Source organism: Mirounga angustirostris, unplaced genomic scaffold (genome assembly GCF_029215605.1).
Source record: "Mirounga angustirostris isolate CCGP_5_RB_7025 unplaced genomic scaffold, mMirAng1.0.hap1 SCAF_16, whole genome shotgun sequence".
NCBI lineage: Eukaryota > Metazoa > Chordata > Mammalia > Carnivora > Phocidae > Mirounga > Mirounga angustirostris.
The window spans coordinates 14117635-14143659 of NW_026991724.1; the positions used below are offsets into that span (position 1 = coordinate 14117635).

At 41.4% G+C, this 26025-nt stretch overlaps 1 protein-coding gene across 1 annotated transcript in view; it reads right to left on the reverse strand.

The window, feature by feature from the left end:
* Nucleotides 1-26025, reverse strand: part of PKD1L3 (polycystin 1 like 3, transient receptor potential channel interacting) — a 66335-nt gene that overhangs the window by 6185 nt on the left and 34125 nt on the right. Inside the window, 14 exon segments of the mRNA XM_064581561.1 lie at nt 457-617; nt 1272-1399; nt 5184-5317; nt 6638-6953; nt 12777-12880; nt 15210-15488; nt 16207-16336; nt 19125-19224; nt 23821-24014; nt 24017-24039; nt 24363-24541; nt 25135-25288; nt 25290-25327; nt 25791-25990. Of these exon segments, the coding sequence (XP_064437631.1) occupies nt 457-617; nt 1272-1399; nt 5184-5317; nt 6638-6953; nt 12777-12880; nt 15210-15488; nt 16207-16336; nt 19125-19224; nt 23821-24014; nt 24017-24039; nt 24363-24541; nt 25135-25288; nt 25290-25327; nt 25791-25990 (2140 nt within the window).

Genomic DNA, 26025 nt, shown 5'->3' on the forward strand with positions numbered 1-26025 from the left:
GGGCACCAGAATGTCTCTTAAGTATGGATAAGCTAATGGATGGACATCCCTACCCAGAAAGCAACCCCCTTTGGTTTTAAAAAATGCACTGGGTTGTGGTTTTATTTAAAGGATGATCATTTGTCATGCCTCAGCCTTTAGTCTTTGGCCAGGGTGCAAAATAGGACTAATTCCAGGTCCTTGCTGTATGAAATTTAAATGCATTACCCTTGACAAGCACATACCTAAGTATTATGAAGGCAGAAGAGATTTTCAATGTGATAAGCAGTATAAACAGTTTCTTAATTATTTTCTCAGTTGTGGACATTCATCTGAGTTCTCTAACTCTGGTATTATACAATATAGGTCTGATAGAGCAGTGGAAGAGGAAGGAGAGTTTGAAAGAATACTTGTTTGTAATCAGGAGACTTTAGACATTGAACAGGAATAGACTGTGCTCCTCAGGCTCCCTCTTACCTGTCCCGGGCATAGTGGTATTGTGCCATGTTTTTCTCATGCAGAGAAGTAAGCTTCATGTCAGGACCCAGGAGGACAAAGCTAATGAGGATTATGCTCGTGTCCAGAGTGTTTCTTTTCCTAGTGAAGAACCTCCACCTCTGCTGTTTCCGCCGATGACCCTAAACAGAGACCCCACAGTCACTACTGCTTGCCTTAAAGATTAGCCAGGTCTTTCCCTAATGAAGTATTTTAACAGTGGCAAAACACTAAGCTGGGGATCTGTCAAATCTAACTTGGACACAATGGGTTATGGTCTTGGTTCTGTACGATAGTCACTCAGCTGCTGCTTATAGAAAAGCTGGCTTTCTCTAATACAACTTGCATTGGATATACTCATTATTTCATTCTTGTTGCTTAAATTTAAAAAGGTTATCAAATTACTTATCAAGCCTGAAAATAAGATATGTTGTCCTAAGATACAGATTCTTTTATTTAAAAGAAAAAAAATTTTTTTTAAGATAGATTCTGTTTTGGTGCCATTACCTGTACTTTTGAGTACTTGCTCTGTTCATCATATTTTCAATTCTTGCTGTTACCTTATGTAGGGATAATACAACTGTACAAAAAAAGTAATATTCTTTTTACAGCCTTAATTCCTTAACTCTTGAAAACTGGAAGAGCTACTTGGTGGAAAGCCAGTCAGCCTTTAGCTGAATTCAGGCTCTGGAAAGGACCAAAGTCATAGCCATAATTCTTGTAATAGCTCATTGTGGAGCTCCCCTGATGACACGGGAAATCTTGAGAATTTCTTACATCTGACGCTTTCAATTCACCTGTACAAAGGCACAGTAACAGACTAGTAGGTAATAGATGACTTGTGAGATGAGAGACCAAGCAAAGTCCTTCTTTGATGCCTGAAGGGAAGTTAAAGTGTCCAGTCTCAGCGAGGGGAAGAACGCACCTGAGAACAACAAAGAACACCTAGAGTCAAGAGTCTTCAAAGCTTGTGCCCTCTTCCTTTCAAGTTCTGTCTTTGAAATCAGTGCAACTGTTCCTGGATTATCTCTCTCTTTTTTTAGATTTTATTTATTTGAGCGAGAGAGCATGTGTGGGGGAAAGGGCAGAGGGAGAGGGAGAGAATCCCAAACAGACTGTGCTGAACATGGAGCCTGATGTAGGGCACAGTCTCACAACCCTGAGATCATGACCTGAGCCAAAAGCAAGAGCCAGTCACTTAACCGACTGAGCCACCCAGCTGCCCTACGTGGATTATCTATTTCAACTGTTCCGGAATCTCTACACTTCACTTGGTATTTCCTCTAGAGCTCTCATGGATATTAACTGAGATCACACATGCATAACTATTGGAGAAATGCACTGTTTGCACTAGTCAGTAGAGGGGAAGGATATACTTGCGATCCTACCTCGAGGGTACTGTCTGTGACTTCAGAGCTGTTAACAGGTGTTGCCCTTGCCAAGCGAGAACAGGTGCAGAGATGCACCGACTAGTTGTACTCTTGCCATATGATGTTTGGTAGAGAACTGATGACTGCAATGTAAAGTGTGGGGAGAATGGAATTTAAAGCTCTTTAAAATTAGTATGACGAAAGTGCTCTGAGCCATTTCAAATTTAGTTACTTTTTAAAAGTAACTGAAGTAATATCCCATGAATACTAATAGTATCCTGGGGATACTCAGACATTTATATAAGAGTAGACTAAAAAGGCTCAGATTCTACCTAGAAGGACAGTGAGACAGTTGTTTATAAAATCATGAAAGGTCTTGTGAATATAAACTTTCATAAAGCCCTAAAATATTAGAATTAAGATGTGTCCCTTATAGTAGAAAGTACATTTAAGAATAAAAGGAATTCCTACTTCACATTTTTAGCTCTTAAGACTGGGACTTTCCCATGTTTACTTCAGCCCTCTTTGTTTTTTTGTTTTGTTTTTTGGTAGTTACTAACAATAAAAAACCCTATGAAGACCCACAGGAAGCCTTCATGCTTCATTTAGAAGTGTAGAAGTCTACTCAAAGTATACAACTCCTGATCAGAAGTAACACCTGGTGGTAAATGGAAGGATACTAGTGGGCAAATTCTGGGGAAGAGAAGACAAAGGAAGTTTGATTAGGAAAGACTTCCTGTTAAAGGTAGGAGAATTGAATATACGAGCTTCCCTCTAATCTCATAAAATGCCACTCTAATGATAGTGACAGGATAAAAAAACAACCCAAAGAAAAAGGAGGGTAGATGACAGCAACAAACTACTGAAAGCTGGAAAACAGAAGAATGACACGGACAGCAGATTCAAGAAAGCTAAAGGCAAAGTCAGCTGTATAGAAAACGCAGAAGCAAACCCAGAAAGGCTGGAAAATTGCCGGCATTAGGTACTTCTGAATGTAAGGTCAGATGAAACTGAAAATATAACTGATTGCAAGTGTGAACATAAACAATTAGATCCCAGATTGCCTCCCTCACCATTCACAACTAGGTATTTGCTATTCATCCTGCCTTCCACCACACTAAAACTAAAGGTTTATTACCTATTGTTGAACTAGAGAGAATCTGAAGTCAGGAGCACCAGGTCTATTTGCAAGTAGTGGTCTACTAGGAAAGAATTCCGAAAAAGCTTTTTATTTTTATTTTGAGAGAGAAGAGAGAAACAGAGTGCTCACATGAGCAGGGGAGGGGCAGAGGGAGGAGGAGAGAGGAGAGAATCCTAAGCAGGCTCCCAGCTCAGTGCATAGCCCAACTCAGGGCTCTATCTTAGACCCTGAGACCATGACCTGAGCTGAAATCAAGAGTCAGACACTTAACCGACTGAGCCACCCAGGCGCCCCTAAGAACAAGTTTTTATACTGCATGGTGAGATGCCTCCCAGCCCCTTTTCTCAACAGGCTCTGAGAGGTCTAAAAGGCAGACATCCTCAAAGCAGGAGTTTGGAGGGTCCCTCATTGTGAAAACTGTCCGAAAGACATTGATAACAGTCGACAAGCTCTTTCCATGAACAAAGAGCTTCTAACTAGTATTTATTTGCTTTTTACTGTCTCTGTCTTCAATATGAAAAGACAGCCACATACTGAACCTCAACACTAAAACTGGAGACCAAATAAAAAAAAAAAATAAAAGAAGTTCAGAGGCATTAGAGAAAGTGAAAGAGCAGGAGGAAAAAAAAAAAAAAAAGCCTGTAACATTCTCAGAGAGTTAAAAGAGGATACCGTGTCCATAAAAGAACAGGATACTATGAAAAAAATATTGTGAGGACAAACACAATTCTTGAAAATTAAATTATCAAGATGAATACTTCAAATTTCAAACCACTTATTGAATTTGTCTCCCAGAAACTAGAAGAAAAAGATGGAAAAGCAAAAATAAGAAAAATTAAAGGATCAGTCCAGGCATCCCAGTGTCAAAATGTCAGGAATACCAGAAAAAGAGAACAGAGAAAATGGAGAAGAAATTAATAGAAATCTGTGAGAAAATTTCTCAGAACCTAAGGACACATTTCCAGGTTAAAGGACTCACCATGAGGAGAGAGAAAGTTCTAAAAACTTTTGGGAGTTGGGGCATCATCATCTTTTTTTTGACAAAGAGAGCACAAGTAGGCAGAGCGGCAGGCAGAGGGAGAAGGAGAAGCAGGCTTCCCAATGAGCAGGGAGCCCGATGGGGCTCAGTCCCAGGACCGCAAGATCGTGAGCCGAGCCAAAAGCAGACACTTAACCAACTGAGCCACCCAGGCGCCCCCCCCATCATACTTCTTAACAACAACATGAGAAGCTAGAAGGCAATGGAGCTATACTTTTCAAAATTCTGTAAAAACAACGGTATCCAGAATAATTAGCAATCAAGTATGATGGCAGGTAAGAACATTTTTGGACCTTGAAGGCTTAAAAAAATTTACTTCTTCTGCACCCTTGTAGTAATTTCCTGGGGGATATGCTCCAGCCAAATGAGAAAGTAAACCCAGAGAGGAAAACATGGGATTCAGGAGAAAGAAGATCCAACAGAGGAGAGATGTTAGGATAATCCCCAGGATGATAGGGAGAATCCAGGATGAGCGTTGTACAGCAGACCCAAAGAATAACCAATCTCAATTGTACCAAAAGGATGGAGGGCCCCAGAGAGGGCCTTTTATCTTTTAAAAGATAAAATAATAGGTTGCTTGATACTTTTTGAACAGAATGAGATTTTTACTTCTAGGAGGAGTTTGCAAACCAATGCAAAACCAAGCAAATGAAATAAAGGTAATTATAAACTCTAAGGAAAATGTTGTAGAAAAAAAGAAATTGTAATACATTACATGGCTCATCTTTGAGAAATCATTTAGATAATCACAATAATGGAAATAAATATTAAACTAACCATAAATTATTACTATATTGGGAGAACAAGGTAAGAGAAAAGTGTGTGTGTGTTATGTGTGGGTTTAAGAAAGTTAAATACTCATCATCATAGGAAGAAATAGATAATATCTAAAACTGAAAATTCATGAAATAAGTAATAACCATGTTAATTTTTAAATTTCAAAGAACCCATTAAAAAAGCTGGAGGTAACTGTCTCTAGGGAAGGGGAGTGAGGTGGGGAGGAAGAGAGGACTGCTAGTTTTTGCCTTGAACTACTTAACTTTTTAAATTATATTTAATACTTTAATTAAAATATTCTTTTAATGGTATAAAATAAAGAAACTGAGCCTTCTCCAGAAATACCCAGGTCAGAGAGAGAAGACAGAAGAGACCTTCGTACCCACATTGTTGGACTCCAAAATCAGGGTCACTACACAGAACAGGTTCATATTAGCATTGAACACCACAAATTCCACAAAGAGGCTTTTGGTACAATGGTCAAGCCAGTGGCTCTGTTCAAGATGCTGCAGAACTCTAGGAAAACAGAAGGACAGGGTCAGCTACTTTCTCCATTCAATCCTGCAAAGGAGAAAAATGCCCTGGCATTTCCAGTATCACATACCAGTTGCAAAGCTACATTTCCAAATATTGTTTGCCTAAGAAGTATTATTACTAATGCCCAAACTTTCACTAGTGTTAGTTAACACAAATATAAATTTAGAAGACTATAAAGATGAAAGTTCATAATAGCATTCACATCAGGGTTATATGTTCAAGAAAACGTATTTGGCGTTTAACATCTAGGGTAGAATTATTTTATGTCAGCTATCTCTATTACTCTACTTCTACTTCTTTTTTTTTTTTTTTTAAAGATTTTATTTATTTATTTGATGGGGCGCCTGGGTGGCTCAGTTGGTTAAGCGACTGCCTTTGGCTCAGGTCATGATCCTGGAGTCCTGGGATCGAGTCCCGCATCGGGCTCCCTGCTCGGCAGGGAGTCTGCTTCTCCCTCTCACCTTCCTCCCTCTCATGTGCTCTCTCTCATTCTCTCTCTCAAATAAATAAATAAAGTCTTTAAAAAAAAAAAAGATTTTATTTATTTATTTGAGAGAGACAATGAGAGAGAGAGAGAGAGCATGAGAGGGGGGAGGGTCAGAGGGAGAAGCAGACCCCCCGCCGAGCAGGGAGCCCGATGCGGAACTCGATCCTGTGACTCCAGGATCATGACCTGAGCTGAAGGCAGTCGCTTAACCAACTGAGCCACCCAGGCGCCCTCTACTTTTACTTCTAAATGTTAAATGCCACTCTTTATTTATTTTTTAAGATTTTATTTATTTGATAGAGCATGAGAAAGCACAAGCAGGGGGAGCTGCAGAGGGAGAGGGAGAAGACGACTCCCCATGTTTTTGAGTAAATTCTTGCTATAAATTTAAATGAAGAGATAATTTAAGCCTTTTCATATACAATGATTAAAATTCTTATCACATACACATACAAAAACACTCTAAACTCTCTGGAAATTTGACTATGAATTTTGGACTGATTATGGTTCATGAAGGGCAATGCATCCTCTTAAATTTGAAGATACAGTTTGTCTAAACTAGAGATACCTGAGTTGAAACTGCTAGGTGTTTTCCCAGACGAGGAAAAAAAAAAAAATGAGTTTTGGCAAATTGCCAAACCAAAAACATACCTGTGGTTTGAGGTTGAACAAGGAATTTTTAAACTAAAAGATACATTTCCTTAAAAGTCTAAGAAGTGTCACAGACAAGGGCGAGTAGCATTATGGCAGGTGTAACTGTCCTAAGAAGGGACACACCCTGGTTCTCTTGTCCAGGGCTCAGGCTTGCTCACCTGATTGCAGTACGCGAGCTTCTTCCAAGTCTCACAACATACCCTCCTCCTGAGTAAGTGGCAAATTCCCCTTGGATAGGATAGCCACCCAGCATCTCTTGATTCTGATAATGCCAAATGCTGTCTGATTTTGTGATGTTTGTATCAGAGGGGCCCCAGTTTACTCCATAGTTCTCTGTATCCTCCTGATCTTGGGGAGATGGCTTTGCTTGTTCTTGGGGAGACACTCCAGTTGGAAGGAATAGGGCACTGGGAATGCGAATCTGACGAAGCAGAACATTGCCCAAAAGAAAGGAGTTCCCATCAGTAATAAACCCTAACAAAAAGAGTACAAGAAACCGTTTTTATAAATGCTTCATTAAGTTAGTAACAAAATGCACATTTTCACCACTATTTTAAAAAATATATTTGGAATTTCTAGCTAATGCAACCAGGTAAGAAAAAGAAATAAGAGGCATAAAAATAAGGAAGTGAAATGATTGTAATTTCTAAATGATACATAGATGATCTAGATAAATCATGAGAATCAACTGAAAGGCATCAGCAATGTGGTGAAATAGGAGGTGCCCTGCTTGCATCTCCTCTCGGCAACAGTAATTTGGCAGCCATCCACAGACTAAAGTGCCTCTGTGGGAGCCTTGGGATCAAGGGGATTGTGAAACCCCGGTGGAGTCCAAGACTGACAAAGGCCATTCTGAGACGGCAGGTCCATGCCCAGATGGCTGACTCACCAACTGTGGTCCTGACAACAGACCCAGAAATAGTTCTGTCCCCCTGTGGACTTGGCTACAGCACCTTTTGGTCTTGGTCCTGCCAGCAGCACCATAAAGCAAGGGACCCAGGAGTCACTTCTGCCTGTGTCTCAGATAACAGGCCTGCAGACCTTAGTTCTGAGTGCTAGTCCCTCTCAGCCACAGTCCAAAAGTCCCTGGAGGCAAGCTCACCAAACTCTGTCTGTAGATCCTGAAATAGCCCTTAACTGGACTCCAGCTCCTCTTGGTTATGTAAATGAGCAGACCAGCTAGTCCAGAGACTTGTCAGTGCTCCTGGAGACAAGCCTACCAACCCTGTCTGACTTCAGATCCTGAAACTTCTAACTTGGCTCCAGGCCATCCCAGCCATGGTCAGGGAGCAGTCCTGGTTGGGGACACACTTATCCATCCCTCCAGAACCAGGTCTGTAGACACTGGTCCTGGCTGTGGATCCTGAAGAGCCTGGAGACTCAGTTCTAGTCCTTCTCAGCCACAGTCTAGGGCTCATCCTGCCTGCCCAGGGACCTACCCAGTGACCCAGCAGGAGCCCTCTCAGAAATCTGGTGGGAGCCACACTCATTCTTGCAGCTGGTAATAGGCCTGCTCTACTCCAACCCTCGTCCCAATGCCAGCCCCACTGAACAAGGTTCTGCAGTCAATCCTGTCCACCCAGAGACCAGACCAGATCCACAGCCATCTGAGCCCCTGGTAACAGGCCTACAAATTGTGGACCCCATTGTGGACGTAACAACTGCCACATGACCTGGCTGCATCCCAGATCAATTTAGATTCTGGAGGTAATCTCATGAGCCTGGGGAACTGACAGAAGAAGGTCTTTACTTGCCAAAACCAGTCTGTAAAGACTGGAAAGGGTGTTTGCTCCTTCAAATGCAAAAAACACCAATGAAAGACTATATGGATCACAAAGAATCAAACATGACACCATCAAAGGAAACTAATCAAGTTCCACTAAATGACTCCAAAGATATGGAGCTCTGGGGACTGCCTCAGAATTCAAAATAATCTTTTTTTTTTTTTTTTTAAAGATTTTATTTATTTATTTGAGACAGAGAGAATGAGAGACAGAGAGCATGAGAGGGAGGAGGGTCAGAGGGAGAAGCAGACTCCCTGCTGAGCAGGGAGCCTGATGTGGGACTCGATCCCGGGACTCCAGGATCATGACGCGAGCCGAAGGCAGTCACTTAACCAACTGAGCCACCCAGGCGCCCTCAAAATAATCTTCTTAAAGAAACGCAGTGAAATGCATGAGAACACAAATAAATGAAATCAGGGAGACAATGCAGGAACAAAATGGTAATTTTAATAAATAAAAACCATAAACAACTGAACAGAAAATCTGGAGCTGAATAATTCAATGATAGAACTGAAAAATTCAATACAAAGCTTCAACAGTAGACTTGATCATGCAGAAGAAAGAACCAGTGAAGTTGAGGATAGGTCATTTGAAATTAGCCAGTTCAAGGAACAATGACAAAGAGTGAAGAAAGCCTATATCGATTCTGGACACTGTCAAAAGAACAAATATACCTATCAGGGGAGTCCCAGAGGAGGAGGAGAGAGAAAGAGGCAGAAAGCTTATTTAAATAAACAACAGTTGAAAACTTCCCAAATTTTGTAAAGATATAAACATCTAGGTACATGAAGCTCAAAGGATCCCAAGTCAGATCAACCCAAAGAAGAGTACTCTGAGATACATTACTGTTTATCAAATTGTTAAAAGTCAAAGTCAGAGGATTCTGAGAAAAACAAGAAAAAAACAAAACAAAACAACTTTACACACACAGAGAAAACCTCCCAGGCTATCAGATTTCTCAGCAGAAATCTTGCAGGCCAGAGGGAGTAGAATGATATATTCAGAGTGCTGAAAGAAAAAAAAAAAAAACCCAACCCAAACTACTATAACCAACAAAACTGTCCTTCAGAAGTGAAGGAGAGATAAAAAACATTCCCAGACAAACAAAAGATTAGGGAGTTCATCACCACCAGATCTGTCTTACAAGAGATGCTAGAGGGAATTCTTTTAGCTGAAAGGAAAGGATGCTATGTAACAACATGAAAATATAAAAGTCACTGGTAAAGATAAATAGTCTAATTCAGAATTTGGTAATACTGTAATGGTGTGTAAGTCACTTTTATCTTTAGTATAAAAGTTAAAGACAAGAGTGTTAAAAATTACCACTACAATAATATGTTAATGGATGACAGCATAAAAAGAAAGGCATCAATTACATAAAGCGCAGGGAAAGGAGAAGTGTAGAGTTTTGTTTTTTAATGTACAGGCAGCACAATCTTGTTTATTTTTATTTTTTTTTAAGTAATCTCTATGCCCAATGTGCTTGAACTCACAACCCTGAGATCAAGAGTTGCATACTACTGACTGAGCCAATCAGGCACCTCAAAGTGCAGAGTTTTTGTATGTGATTAACAGTAAGCTGTTTTCAGCTTAAAACAGACTGTTGTAAGATATTTTACATAAGCCTTATGAGAACACTAATGCAAAATCTTTAATAAATGCAAAAAAGATGAAGGGAAGAGAATTAAAGCATACCACTACAAAAAGTAAATCACAAAAAAAGGTAGCAAGAGAATAAAAGAGGAACAAAGGAACTGCAAAACAATCAGAAAATAAAGTGCCAAAAGTAAGTTCTTATCAATAATTAAATGTCAACAGATTAAATTCTTCAATAAAAAGACAGAATGACTGAATGGTAAAAATACAAGATCCAATAATATACTGCCTATAAGAGACCCACTTTAATTTTAAGTACACACACAGGCTGAAACTGAAGGCATGGGAAAAAAATATTCCATGCAAATGGCAACCAAGAAAGAGCAGAAGTAGCTCTAACTTTTAACAGATAAAATAGAATTTCAGCTAAACTCAGTCACAACAGACAAGGAAGGTCATTTGTGGTAAAGTGATACAGGGCTCACTTCATAAAGAGGACAAGACAATTGTAAGTATATATGCACTCAACACTGGAACATCTAAATATGTAAAGTAAATGTTACCTCATCGAAGAAATAGATAGCAATACAGTAATAGTAGGGGACTTCAATACCCTACTTTCAACAATGGATAGATTGTCTAGACAAAATCAATAAGGAAATGGCAGACTTGTTAACACTATGGGCCAGATGGACCTAAAAGATATATACAGAACACTCCATTCAACCAGAATACACATTCTTCTCAAGTGCACATGGAACATTCTCCAGGATAGGTCCTACGTTGGGCCACAAAGCAAGTCTTAAATTTAAGGAGACTGAAACCATATATATCAGGTATCTTTTCTGACCACAATGGTGTTAAATTAGAAATCAGTAACAGGACACAAATTGGAAAATTCACAAACACATGGAAATTCAACAACACACTTCTGAACAATCAATGGGTTTAATTAGGAAATTAAAAAGTACCTCTTGAGACAAACAAAAATGGAAGTAAAACGTCATATCAAACTTATGGGATGCAGCAAAAGCAGTTTAAAGAGGGAATTTTATAGCAATAAACACCTATTTTATGAAAAAAGATCTCAAATAAACAAGCTAACTTTGGTCTTCAAGGAACTAGTAAAAGAAGAACAAACTAAGCCCAAAGTTAGCAGAGGGAAGGAAATAATAAATATCAGAGCAGAAATAAATGAAATAAAGACTAAATAGAAAATACAAAAATAAAAATGTTTTGAAAGATAAACAAAACCGATACACCTTTAGACTAAACCAAGAAAAAGAGGACTCAAATAAAATTACTAATTAAAGGGTAGACATTAACACTGGTAACACAAAAACAAAGGATTATAAGAGACTACCATGAACAATTGTACACCAACAAACTAGACAACTTAGAAGAAATGGATAAATTCCTAGAAACACACAACTTATTAAGTCTAAATAATGACAAAATAGAAAATCTGAACAGACTAATAACAAGTATGGAGACTGTAATAAAAAACTTCCCAACAAAGATAAGACCAGGACCAGATAGCTTCATGGGTGAATTCTACCAAACGTTTAAAGAAGAATTAATATCCATCCTCAAACTCTTCCAAAAAATTAAAAAGGAGGAAACTGTTCAAAATTCATTTTATGAGGCCAACATTATCCTCATACCAAAACATACAAGAAAAGAAAATCACAGGCCAATATCCCTGATGAGCACAAATGCAAAAATCCTCAACAAAATGCTAACACATGAAGTTCAAAAGTATGTTTAAAAAGATCATACGCTGTAACCAAGTGGGATTTATCCCTGAGTTGCAAGGATGATTCAACATACACAATTCAATAAACATGATACACCACATTAGCAGAATGAAGGATTAAATTATATGATGATCTCAAAAGATACACAAAGAATATCTGACAAAATTCAACATCCTTCCATGATAAAAACTGTCAACAAATTAGGCACAGAAGGAATGCTCCTTAACATAATAAAGACCATGTATGTCAAGCTAACATCATAATTGTGAGAAGCTTAAAATCTTTTCCTCTAAGATCAGGAATAAGACAAGGGTACCTACTCTGGCCACTTCTATTCAACATACTATTGGAAATCATAGCCAAAGAAATTATATAAGAAAAAGAAGTAAAAGGAATCCAAATCAGAAAGGAGAAACTAAATTGTCTGTTTACAGATAACATGATCTTATATACAGAAAACCCTATAGACCACCAAAACAAACAAAAAAAAAGACAAACCCGTGAGAACCAATAAATGAGTTTAGTAAAGTTGCAGGATATAAAATCAGTACACAAAAATCAGCTGCATTTTGTTACAATGACAATGAACTACCAATGAAAAATAAAGAAAATAATCTCGTTTACAAGAGCATCAAAAAGAATAAAATACTTAGGAGTAGATTTAACTGAGAAAGTGAAAGATCTGTAGAATGAAAACTGTAAGACACTGATGAAAGAAATGAAGACATGAATAACTGGAAATATCCCATGTTTATGGGTTGAAAGAATATTGTTAAAATGTCCATACCATCCAAAGTCATCTACAAATTCAGGGCAATCCCCATCAAAATTCAATGGCATTTTTTTTCCCCCACAGAAATAGAAGAACAATCCTAAAATTTGTATGAACCCCACCCAATACGCCAAATGGACGAAGTAATCTTGAGAAAGAAAAAGATGGAGGCATCACACTTCCTAATGTCAAACTATACTATGAAAGCTACAGTAATCAAAACTGTATGGTATTGGCATAAAAACAGATACACAGAATGGTGGAACTAAATACAGAGCCCAGAATTAACTCATGCATATACGGCCAACTAATCTATGACAAGGGTCCCAAGTAGATACAATAGGGAAAGACAGTCTCTTCAACAAATGGTGCTGGAAAAACTGGATACCTGTATGCAAAAGAATGAAACTGGACCCTTTCCTTATATGACATACGACCATCAATTCCAGATGGATTACCAACTTAACTATAAGACCTGAAACTTTAAAACTCCTAGAAGAAAACAGGAGCAAAGCTCCTTGACATTGGTCTTGGCAGCCCTTTGGAGAGGACATCAAAAGCAAAAATTAACCAAATGAGACTACAACCACTAAAAACTTTCTGCACAGTGAAGGAAACCAACAAATCAAAAAGGCAAACTATTAAATGGGAGAAAATATTTGCAAATCATGCATCTAATAAGGGGTCAATATCCAAAATACATAAGGAACTCACAAAACTGAATACCACACAAATGAACCCAAATAACCGATTTAAAAACGGGCAAAGGACCTGAATATACATTTTTTTAAAGACGAAAAATGGCCAACAGTATATGTAAAAATCACTAACCATTAGGGAAAAGCAAATCAAAACCACAACGAGGTATCACCTCACACCATTCTCTGGGATCATGACCTGAGCCGAAGGCAGATGCTTAAAGAGTGAGCCATCCAGGCGCCCCAAGGGTCTGCAATTTTAAGTATGATGGGAATCTATCGGGAGGTTTTGAACAGGGGAAGAATACAGATTTATGTTTGAAAACAATAGTACAGGGAGGATGGAATGAAGAAGGCAAAAGCAGAGGCAAGGTTTGCCCAAATGAGAGGTGGAAAATGGTGCCTTCCTCTAGTTTTGACTTGCATTTTCTCATGAAGGCACTTGCAAAGCCTTTCATCTATTCCATAGCTCGGGTATTGTTTGAAAACACCGGTTTTCACTGGGCTTTGGGGGATGTGGGTAGACTCAGACATTGCTCATGGGAGTGTTAAATGGTATAATAAGGAGAAGACTGGAAATACCTTTTAAAGATTTTATTTATTTATTTGAGAGTGAGAATGAGAGACAGAGAGCACGAGAGGGAGGAGGGTCAGAGGGAGAAGCAGACTCCCCGCCGAGCAGGGAGCCCGATGCGGGACTCGATCCCGGACTCCAGGATCATGACCTGAGCCGAAGGCAGTCGCTTAACCAACTGAGCCACCCAGGCGCCCCTGGAAATACCTTTTAAAATTAAGAATGTATACACACTTTAGCACATTCAAGATATTCATCTTGCAGATATATCTGCATGCTCTCTCTCTCTAAAATAAATAAATAAATCTTGAAAAAAAAAAAATAGGGGCACCTGGGTGGCTCAGTTGGTTAAGCATCTGCCTTCAGCTCAGGTCTTGATCCCAGGGTCCTGGGATCGAGTCCCGCATCGGGCTCCCTGCTCACCGGGGAGTCTCTTCTCCCTTTCCCTCTGCCCCTCCCCCTGCTCATGCTCTCTCTCAAATAAATAAAATCTATAGAAAAAAAAATGAAAAACATAAAATTTTGAAAACAAAGATTTGGTAATAGTTGAAGAGATAAACCATGTTAGGGTCAATTTTTACTGCTTTTCACCTCAGGTCTACTTAATTCTATTTCTTTATCTGTATCTATAGATTGCTGTTGTTCTTCCTTAGCATGTCCGGTAACTCATGGATGCTTTGTGTTTCTAGCAGATTAGCCAGAGCCCCAACTGCCCCCGTTAATAATAATAGTGAACACTTACCCAGTGTATACTATGGGTCAGACATTGTTTTAAGATCCACTGAGTTTTTAATCTTCACATCAATCTTATAGGGCAGGTCCCAAGATTATCCTCATCATATAGATGGGGAAACAGAGGCACAACAGGTTGTAATTTACCCAAGAACACACTGCTAATAGGTAGAGCACCAGGATCTGAACCAGGCCAGTCTGGCTTCCGAGTCTGTGCTTTTCAACACTGTACTGCAGACCCAAGGAGACGGAGGAGGACGAAGCCCATGGTGATGGCACTGGGTACCCATGGCTCGATTCACTTTTTCTTCAGTCAGTACTTTATTCAGCACAGAGTTACAGACTGCAAAGAGAATGTGTGCTGAACCTAGAACCGTCACCATCCAACACTGAACTAGAAAGAATCAACACGCAGGGCACCTGGGTGGCTCAGCCTGACCCTTGATTTCAGTTCATGTCATGATCTCAGGTTGGGAGATCAAGCCCCTCAGCTGAGCCCTTGTTTGGGCTCCGTGCTCAACGTGGAGTCTGCTGGAGATTTACTCTCCTTCTCCCTCTGCCCTTCCCCCCACTGGTACACACACTCTCTAAATAAGTTAATAAATATCTTAAAAAAAAAAAAAAAGAACCAACACGCAATGCATAGGAGTTGCCATCTGTAAAAGCTCTCCTAAATGCACCAAAACACCTTTACTGAGATGAGCATGTCTTTTAGGTTTCTTTCCCCAGGAACCTAGGAGATGTTCTAAATCCCAAAAGGAAGCCACCAATCCTGAGATAAATGAATGCAACAACTTTCAGAATACAGCTTACTTACGATCTAAAGTTACAACAAAGTGTTGGTAACTGGTAGAAAATACTGACCAAGAAGCATCCAAGAAGCTGGGGCCCAGAACTGTGTCCGTATCTCTGTAACCCCATAAAGGTTAGGAAGGTGCGATTGGTCCACGGGTAGAAATGCTTCAGAAGTCTGATCTCTGAGAAACAGTGGGAGAAACTCTTCTGGATAGCCTGATGGAGGTAAAACCTATTCGAGTTCTGTGCTGAGTAGACTGTCGTCATCAACAAGATAAGGAAGAGGATTTGTACGAGGATAGAAGATGAAAAAAAAATTAGTTGAGTGGTTAGCTTATGAATTCTCTACACCCTCTCCTTCATGGCATATTTAAAAGGTGAAGGTAATTCCATATGGTTCAACCAAACAGCTGTAAACAGACGAGCCAATGTATTTGGCATGCAGTGGTACCCACAAACATTGTTATATTCCTTCCCAGAATTATTCTGCCGCTAATCAGAAAGTTTACTTGAAATAAGGTACACAAAACCCCACATGAAAATTGCCGTATTTTAGTTCTTATAAATGCACCCCGCCCCCAACCTTTCTCTCTCTCTCTATGGACTATGTCCACAAGAAAGGGAAGGCCAATAAACACAGAATTGGTCTTCTTTGGCCCAGGAAATCCGATAACCCAAACACTGTATGTGCTGACCCAGTTCTCCTGCACTGAGAGGGTTGCCATTTAGAAAACATATTAATTTTTCCTCCAGCCTGAGAAGCGTACAGAGCACGCTCTGTTATTATGCTCTGTGCGCAGAGGAAGGGACTGATTCAAGCACACGCGGACATCTCATGACTCCTGAGTTCAGGTGTCTTCCCATTTACCACACTGCCTTGGAGTCCATATTTTTTTCAAGGTGAGTATTTTAAGATAGCTTTTCATTGTCCTATATTCTCACTTTCTTTTCACTCCCCCTCTGCTGGGAAATGTGCTGCAGGATGGACACATTGCTGTTTGCTCTCCATACCCAAAATATCTCCTGTCAGCTTGAAAAGCTTCTTCTCTTTCAAGGTTCTTTCTGGGCGCTTAATTGGACTGTTGATAGTTGGAGCTACATACACGGGGTTGTTCTTATCTCTTGAACCAGGTACTGGTGGACATTTTGCTGTCAAAAATTCAAATGTAGGCCAAAAAATAGTTATATTTCACTAAGCAGTTATTCATTAACAGCTGCTGAAACTCTACTGTGAACACCTCCTATTAAATGCAAAAAAAAAAAAAAAGAATAAACCCACCTATGTGGGACTTCTCAAAAAGGACTTAAAGGGCGCCTGGGTGGCTCAGTTGGTTAAGCGACTGCCTTCGGCTCAGGTCATGATCCTGGAGTCCCGGGATCGAGTCCCGCATCGGGCTTCCTGCTCGGCAGGGAGTCTGCTTTGTCCTCAGACCCTATCCCCTCTCAGGTGTTCTCTCTCTCTCAAATAAATAAAATCTTTAAAAAAAAAAAAAAAAAGACTTAAAAATTCCAATCCACTGGGGACTTATACTTTTTTTTTTTTTTTTTAAGATTTACTTATTTGAGAAAGAGAGAGTGTGTGTGTGTGCACACGGCGTGGGGGGACGGGCAGAGGAAGAGACAGAGAAAGAATCTTAACCAGGCTCTGCCCTGAGCGTGGAGCCCACTGAAGGGGGGCTGGATCCCAAGATCCTGAGATCACACATGACCTGAGCCAAAACCAAGAGTAGGGACACTCAAATGACGGCGCCACCCAGGCACCCTGGGGACTGATACTGCTATAAAATATAATAAAAATTGATTGCTAGAAAAACGAAGTAAAACAAGAGCATGTAAAATCCAAATCCCATCTTGAAAATTAGATACAATCTAAAATTGGTCCAATTGCTATAAAACTTTCTAAATGTTTGCTCTCAGTTTCTGCATTTATCTTGGACTAGAAATGAACAGTTCTAGTCAGGGACCCACACGTTGGGAGTACTGTTCTACAGCGGTGTTTCTCAAATTTCAATGTGCAAAGGAATCACCTGGGAATTTTGTTCAAATGCAGATTGTGGGGTGAGGCCTAAGACTGCTCATTTCTGAAAATTCCAGATATCAGTGCTGCTCATCTACAGACCACACTGTGAGACGTAGCCAGAGACACGCAAACCAAGATGGAGAGAGAGAAAGAATTAGAATAGGACATAAAACTCGCCAGCATGTACGTGCCTAGTGCTTGGGGAATCACCAAAGAGAAAATAAATCTCCTGAGGAAGTCAGAGAAGGTGTCACAGAGTGAAACCTGACATTTGTTTTGAAGGATGACTCAGATACAATTCTTCAGATGGACACAGACAAGAAAAAAAAAAGTCCTTGCTTTTAAAAAAAAAAAAAGCCTTTTAGGCAGAGGGAACAGCTACTCAAGAGCATGGAAAACTGTTTGAAATTAGATTAATTTTTAAAGATCTTGTAAGGAATGGGTTGCCTACCCCATAGTAATGTCTCTACCACTCAGTTTAAGAAATGGGTGGCTCAGTCGTTAAGCGTCTGCCTTCGGCTCAGGTCATGATCCCAGGGTCCTGGGATCGAGCCCCGCAGTGGGCTCCCTGCTCCTCGGGAAGCCTGCTTCTCCCTCTCCCACTCCCCCTGCTTGTGTTCCCTCTCTCACCTTGTCTCTCTCTGTCAAATAAATAAATAAAATCTTAAAAAAAAAAAAAAAGAAAGAAAGAAGTGATTGCATTGGGCTCCCCGCTGGCTCAGTCAGAAGAGCATGTGACTCTTGATCTTGGGGCCATGAGTTTGAACCCCATGTTGGGTGTAGAGATTATTTAAAATAAGTAAAAATTAGGGGCACCTGGGTGGCTCAGTTGGTTAAGCATCTGACTCTTGATTTCAGCTCAGGTCATATTCTCAGGGTTGTGAGATGGAGCCCTACATTGGGCTTACCACTGGGTGTGGAGCCTGCCTAAGATTCTCTCTCTCCCTCTCCCTCTCCCTCTGCCTCTCTCCATGGCTCGTGCTCTTTCTGTAAAATAAATAAATAAATTGATTTCCACTTAGAGTCTGTTCATCTGTGATGGTATCCTTTTCTTCAGAGAGCTAATCTAATCCTGAATTTATCATTCCCATGCACTTCTTCATTAAAAAAATACACACACACATATGTGTGTATTTATATATACATATGCTATTTCCCATGATTAAAGTATTAATTTTTTTGATTACCACTGTGTTTGTGTGGTTCATCTACGTGATAGGTACAGCTCCAGTCAGTTATTTAGAGGGTAGTGTCCCTCAGGCTTGGTGACTGTGAAGACTAAGAATTTAGGATTACTCTGACATTTTAAGAGAGGAGGGATATTCTTTATTGAAATGAGAAAACATAGGGGCGCCTGGGTGGCGCAGTGGGTTAAGCGCCTAACTCTTGGTTTCGGCTCAGGTCGTGATCTCAGGGTCGTGAGATCGAGCCCCATGCCGTGCTCTGCGCTTAGTGCAGAGTCTGCTTTGGATTTGCTCTCTCTCTCCATCTGCCCCTCCCGCTCTCTCTCTCAAATAAATAAATCTTTTTTAAAAAATGAGAGAATACAGTGAAGAAGTGGGTTTGCGGGGCAGGCCACCCCGACTGGGGCATGTTTGATTTGACCCCATCTATCCAGATACAGACGGTGAGTGGTCGGAAACAGCCTCTGGGGCCCGGGAGCGAGAAAGACTCGGGAGGAGATCTAGGACACGGACGCGAGGTGAGGCACTGAGGCAGCACGAGGGGGTCTTGGGAAGAACGCACGAGTGCTGGTGATGCACTGGATCGCCTTGGGCAGCCGAGAAGGGGCAGCCAGCTAACCAGACAAGGTCCCTGCGTGCATAAATGCGAGGTGGTGATGTAGCTAGGGGTCCGCTACTCCGGCATCTGCTCTTTGCAAAATCAGATGTTGGTACTTAGAACTACTTGAATTACCCAAGAGTGCCAAGATCCTCCTTGTTTGTTGTTCCTTCTCTCTGGTAAGCCACGGCATCCGGTTCAGCATCAGGGAGCCGAACAGCGTGAGGAAGATCGCCTAGACGGGAAGATCACAGGGGAAACTAAGCAGCAGGTATCACAGGACCCAAGGTGATGCCCTTACGTAAAGCTGAAGGTATGATTAACACGCTTCCATTATTTGCCCCTCTACTATCATGGAAAACTGAGAATTAGGGAGTTCCATGATTATTTTTGCATAATCGTAGGGACCTGGTTAATATAATGTTAATATTTGTATTTTGGCCTGTGGTCCTCAAGCTGCTTGTCTAGGAAAGCTTCAGCTATTGAATGATTTGTGATGATCTGCCGACGTCACTTAAGAATAACCTGTCTTGGATGGCCTCCGAAGAGCTGGGCTGGAGAAGCTACACTTTTTAAAAGTCTCAAGGATTAAGTGTCCGTTTTTCCTAAAATCTTAGAACTGAGTAAGACCTTAAGTATTGGTTACATGTGCAACAAGTTTGCCCCCGTCCTTTAATTTCCACAGAGGGGAAGAAAGTGCTCCAATCCTCACGAGAATAAAGGACAAGGGTGCTATTTCCAGCCTGCTGCCGCACACCCCTTTTCCGAGATAGCAATTCTGGGTGTCTGCTCTGGAGACCTAAGGTCGCCCTCTGGTGGACAGTCCCTGGACCAGACTTGGGGGAAAAAGCCGCAAATCTGGTTGGCCGCGGTGGAACCAAATTCAACACTGTAGCGATACCAGTAACTTCCATCTCTTCTCTTCCTCTTTTTATATTTTTTCCCCAACACTCCCCTGCAACTTTTTTTTTTTTAACTGAAGTGATACACGTTTATTATAAAAATTTGGAAAAAAAGAATTAGAGATTTTAAGAAAACTTTAAAATTTGGAATATATCCTTCAATCACTTTGTCTTAATATATCCAGACTAGCTTTCCACATCACTACAGTATTTTTAAGATTTTTAATGGTTGCTTGGCATTCCATTATATGGATATGGCTGTCTCATAAATTAAGCAGTGTCCTATTTTTGGATATTTACATTGTTCTTTTTTTTTTTTTTAATAAAGTACTCTGAGTTTTCTAAGGATAGGTTCTTAGAAGTGAAGCTTATTTACTAAAGGGATGCAAAAACTGAAGATGAAGATGCCGCTTTTATTTATTTTAAATAATTTATTAAAATTTTATTTATTTAGTGGCGCCTGGATGGCTCAGTTGGTTAAGCGTCTGCCTTTGGCTCAGGTCATGATCCCAGGGTTCCTGGGATTGAGCCCAGCATTGGGCTCCCTGCTCAGTGGAGAACCTGCTTCTCCCTCTCCCTCTGTCTGCCGCTCTGCCTACTTGTGCTCTCTCTGTTAAATAACTAAAATAAATATTTTAAATAGCTAAATAAAAATCTTAAATATTTTTTTATTTATTTAAGTAATCTATACATGCCACATGGGGCTCAAACTCACAACCTTGAGATCAAGAGTTGCAGTCTCCACTGACTAACCCAGCCAGGCACCCCTGTTGCATTTACATCTTTGTTGGCCAATTGCCTCTTCTGATTTTTTTTTGGGGGGGGGGGTAAAATGTCACAGGAGTTTATGGCTGAGAGACAAGGAGATAACACAGCTATACGTTTTGCTGTCTGTACCTCATCGGGGTAACAGGGGGCCGATCATCCACACACTTTGAAAGAAGTGACATGATCGGCCACTGATGATGATGCACGGCTGTTACTGGGGTAGCGATCTGTGGACTGCAGAGTTAGCAGCAAGCAGTTAGAACTTCATGTGATCGCTCGCAGGTAGAAGACCATGGTAAATGATACTTGAACTGTGTTGCTGGGACCCTGGTGTTATTTAACTAAACCATGTGACTAAAATTCATGTACGCTGAAAGGGCACAGAGGAGGACTGCCTGTAGGCAAGCATGTGTCACCTAAAAACCAGGATGTTCTCCTATCATTATCACAGTTAAGGAAAGTTTCAATAATTTCCTTGTATAATATCCTATCCATACTAAACATGTCTTCTTTCACTGAAGGATCTACAACACTCCTCCATCTTTCTTTTTTTTTTAAAGATTTTTATTTATTTATTTGACAGAGAGAGAGAGAGCGAGAGCAGGAACACAAGCAGGGGGAGTGGGAGAGGGAGAAGCAGACTTCCTGCCAAGCAGGGAGCCCGATGTGGGACTCGATCCCAGGACCCTGGGATCATGACCTGAGCCGAAGGCAGGCGCTTAACAACTGAGCCACTCAGTCGTTGCACTCCTCCATCCTTAATTTTTTTTCATGATACTGACTTTTCAGAGAAGCTGTTAGTCAGAATGATACTACTCCAAGTGTGATCCACGGACCAGCTGCTTCGGCATCCCCTGGGAAATTGTCACGAATGCAGACTCGTAGGCCCCATTCTAGAACTATCCTCTGTTTCAGCATGTCTTTTAAAATTGACTGTGCCTGGAACTACTTGAGGCCTCTCAATATAAATTCAGGATTTCTTTGCAACAGTGGATTGTTTAATTATCACCAATCCTATTACCTGTATGCCAAGTACCCTGGATCTCCTAAGTCTCTTCTTTTTCATGTTTTGCATTATTTTGGTTTATTTGATTTTCCTGATCATTAATTTTAGTCTCATTAAGGACATCTCCTTCAACTCAACTACTGAATTTTAAAATTTGGTAAATGACATTTTTCATTTCCTGAAGCCCTTTGGGTGTTTGGTACAACTGAATATCCTGATAGAGATCTCGTTATTTTTTTGGTCTGTCTCTGCCAGCATTTTTTTTTTTTTTTTTTAAGATTAAAAAAATTTGGGCGCCTGGGTGGCTCAGTCGTTAAGCGTCTGCCTTCAGCTCAGGTCATGATCCCGGAGTCCCAGGATCGAGTCCCACATCAGGCTCCCTGCTCGGCGGGAAGCCTGCTTCTCCCTCTCCCACTCCCCCTGCTTGTGTTCCTGCTCTCGCTATCTCTCTCTCTGTCAAATAAATAAAAAATTAAAAAAAAAAAAAAGATTAAAAAAAATTAAAAAAAAAAATTTTTTTTAAAGATTTTTAATTTTTGACAGAAAGAGACACAGAAAGAGAGGAATACAAGCAGGGGGAGTGGGAGAGGGAGAAGCAGGCTTCCTGCAGAGCAGGGAGCCCGATGAGGGGCTCGATCCCAGGATCCTGGGATCATGACTGAGCTGAAGGCAGACGCTTAACGACTGAGCCACCAAGTGCCCCAAGATTTAAAAAAATTTAGTAAAAAAACTTGAGTTCAACGTGGGGTCGAACTTACAACCCCGAGAGTACGAGTCGCATGCTCCACTAAGCCAGCCAGGTGTCCATCCTCGAGCAGTTTATCGTTAAGCTCTACCTACTCCTTGTCTCCCCGGGGATGGGTGGGTCTCCAATGGGACTATACACCAGAATCACCTGGGAAATTTTAAATGAGTTGGGCCTTGGAACCCATCTCCAGAGATTACTGTTTAATTGGTCTGGAGTGAGGCCTGGATGTCAAAAGTTTCAAGAGCTCCCCAGGTTTGCTTGTGGGAGCTCGGCCCATCCTTGAGGTTCTTAAAGCAGAAGCAATCCTGTCAGCAAAATCCAGAATATTTTCAAAACTCTACTGGACAAAATTCGGTTTCTTCAACAAATGCCCTGTGATAAATACAAAGAATGGAGAGTGAAGGGAAGGGAGGGGGCGTCTGCAGACTTAGTATAAAAAGCACTCAAGAGACAGACCAACTAATGGCAACACATGAACCTTATTTGAATCTTGATTTCAACAAAGTAACCGTAAAATAAACATTTACGAGACAACTAGGAAAACTGGAACAATGACTTTAAAAAAAGTGATAAAATACACATAACAAAAAACTTACCATCTTAACCTTTTCATAGCATAAGGTACATTCATATTGTGTAAATATTAAGACATTAGTGTGATAATGGTTTTTATATTTGTGTTTTCAAAAAAAGTGCTTATCTTTTAGAAATACATATACTAAAATATTTAGGGATAAAATGATATAAAGTAAGACTTTTTTTTTTCCCAAAATAGATGAAACAAGACTGGCTTGTTTTGGTAATGAAGTAATTGTTGAAGCTGGCTAACAGAAGGGTAGAGTTCATTAGACTATTCTCCACACATTTCTGTGGGCTTGGCATTTTTCTTAAAGTTTTTAAAAATTGGGGTGCCTGGGTGGCTCAGGAGGTTGAGCATCTGCCTGGAGCTCAGGTCATGATCTTGGGGTCCTGGGATCGAGCCCCGCATCAGACTCCCTGCTCAGCGGGAAGCCTGCTTCTCCCTCTCCCACTCCGCCTGCTTGTGTGCTCTCTCATAAATAAATAAAATCATTTAAAAAAAAAGTTTTTAAAAATTAAATTTCCTGGTGCTTTTTTTTTTCAAAGTAGTCCACCGTTGATTTTTTTACTTGTCCTTTCTTGTCAACCCTTTTCTGCTCTGCTTCTACTAGTCTGTCAGTTCTCACTAGTTTTTTCTCTGACTTCACACATACCTGAAATTTCATTCTGCCTCTTTCTGTTTTCTTTTTTGGGGGGGGTGTCAAATTGTCCGAACCATTAGGCACTTTGAATTGACACCCAAGGGTCTCATTTTCCCAAGCGAGCTACCTGGAACGTGAGTGGGTCTGCCCCCACCCCCCATGCCCGCACAACCCGTTTTTCACCGACCTTGACTGGCTGCCTGATGAAGAGGTTGTGAAGCACTGATAACAGCATCCATGTAACCCAGCTGGTGGCTTTTGCTCTTTGGTCAGCTCCAGGCTATCAAGCGCATTAAAAAAAGGCTGCAGCCAGGCTAGCGACACCCAGAAAGAGCCAGCAGACGTAAGTCAGCTCTCCGGGCAGGCCATGAGCGATGGGCTCAGGATGGGGAAACTGGTTGCCTCCCTTCAGGACAGAGGTTGGGGCGCCTGGGTGGCTCAGTTGGTTAAGCGACTGCCTTCGGCTCAGGTCATGATCCTGGAGTCCCTGGATCGAGTCCCACATCGGGCTCCCTGCTCGGCGGGGAGTCTGCTTCTCCCTCTCCCACTCCCCCTGCCTGTGTTCCCTCTCTCGCTGTGTCTCTCTCTGTCAAATAAATTAATTAAAAAAAAAAAAAAAAAGAACAGAGGTTGAAGGAATCATCTGAAAGCCAGTAGCAGCTGAGAGAGAGGGGAGGATTGCAATTGGGAAGATGGCAGCGATCGGGGAAGGCCGGTGCCGTGCCTTACCTGGAGGGCCCCTGCTCTGTGGGAAGAGTATGTGTTTCCAAGAGCTCCTGGAGTTTTTGCAGTCGGTTGGTGGCATCGAGGACGTCACGAGGCTGGTCGGCCTGGGCGGGACCCAGGGCGCCTAAGTGCGATTGCAGCTGCTGCAGAACTCTGAGCGGGTAACAGCAGAGATGATGTGGCTGCCAATACAGGCCGGGGCTCACAGAGAGGAGCAACTCATTCACTGATGAGGAGGTTACATTTCCCAGTCCATGGAGGCGGGACCCAATAATTATGACTGTCTTCTCTGAGCGTGCTGGTGAACTGCTAACAATTTCTAAACTTCTACACTTTGATCCATAATAATAATAATCATAATAAAACGCTTTTGATTTGGAGCAAATAAAAATTTAAACCTAATGGGGCTTTCTTCACCAGAACTGCAGTAAGTGCCCAGGGGCCTTGGGGTGCAAACTATATTCAAGATTCCATAAATCACCTAATCTCCTTATTCCAAAGAAGAAAAAGAATGACAAGTCCCAAGAGCCCCCAGCAAAGCAGATGGAGTATGAGGGGGTCTGAACGAGAGGGCATTTTTGTGGGTTCTTCCTTAATCCTTCCTTTTGTATCACCAGATACACTGTCGCGAAAGCTATCAGCTCTATCCTGGAAAGCTTAAGGAAAATGAAAACAAGCAGAAGGTTGTATCTTCCTGTTGGTTATGCCGAGAGGTAGGAGGGAGTAAGACGCAGGCAAGCGAGTGGGAGGCGGATAACAGATCAGTTACTAACACCTGCGGAGCTTTACCGTTTGCCTGATGGGGTCCTGCCTGCTGATGAGAGCCGGGACCCTCCAAGTGAGAACAGATGAGGCTGGCTAAAAGCGGTGCCATCTTGTCAATGCTGTGAGACATCCATAAAGATTGTTCCCGCTCTGAGAGTAGGTATGTTTCTCCTGAGCAGGAACCCCACAGTTTCCTTTAATTCCTGAATGTAGACCCAAGACGAGGAAAGTCAGTCTGACATTCACCCAGGACCGGGAGCAGTTACAGATGGTAAGGTCGTCTCTTCACTCGGAGAGGCAAATGCTTAGTGGAAAGAACCTCTGTTTTTCATTTTCTTTCTCTTTTTTCAGAAAGAAGTCACCTCACAGTAGCTTCAAAACTAGTTTTATGAGGGAATACAGAATGAAAGAAGGGACAGTTAGATAAAACGTCACCAACGAAAACTCGAGAGTGGTACCTTCTGCACTCACACCCAGTCCTCAGAATACATCAAGAAGAGAGACGAGGGGCATGATGCATCATGGCCCAGGGGACGGGAGTTAGGGAAAAGCTATCAAGGTTAACAGGGCCCACGAGCCTTCCAGGGGATCCGCTCTACTGGCCTTTCTCACTACACGGGGAAGCAGAGCCCGCCATCTACCTATAAAATTAGACACCAAGCTTACTTCAGCCACCTTTGTGAGAGACAGAGGCTCAGAAGTAGCATCTGAGGGGCAGGAGGCTTGGCTGGGAGGAAAGAGAGGCAGGGGCTCCTGTGGCTGGATCAGCAGGAAGAGGCGCCCAATTACAAGATTGACAGGGAAGAGGAGGACAGCAGTTTGGACGCTGATGATCAGCTGGGACCAGGTCACAGGAAACGGACCCACTGGAAGAAGAGCATTACATCAACCTTCATCCTCA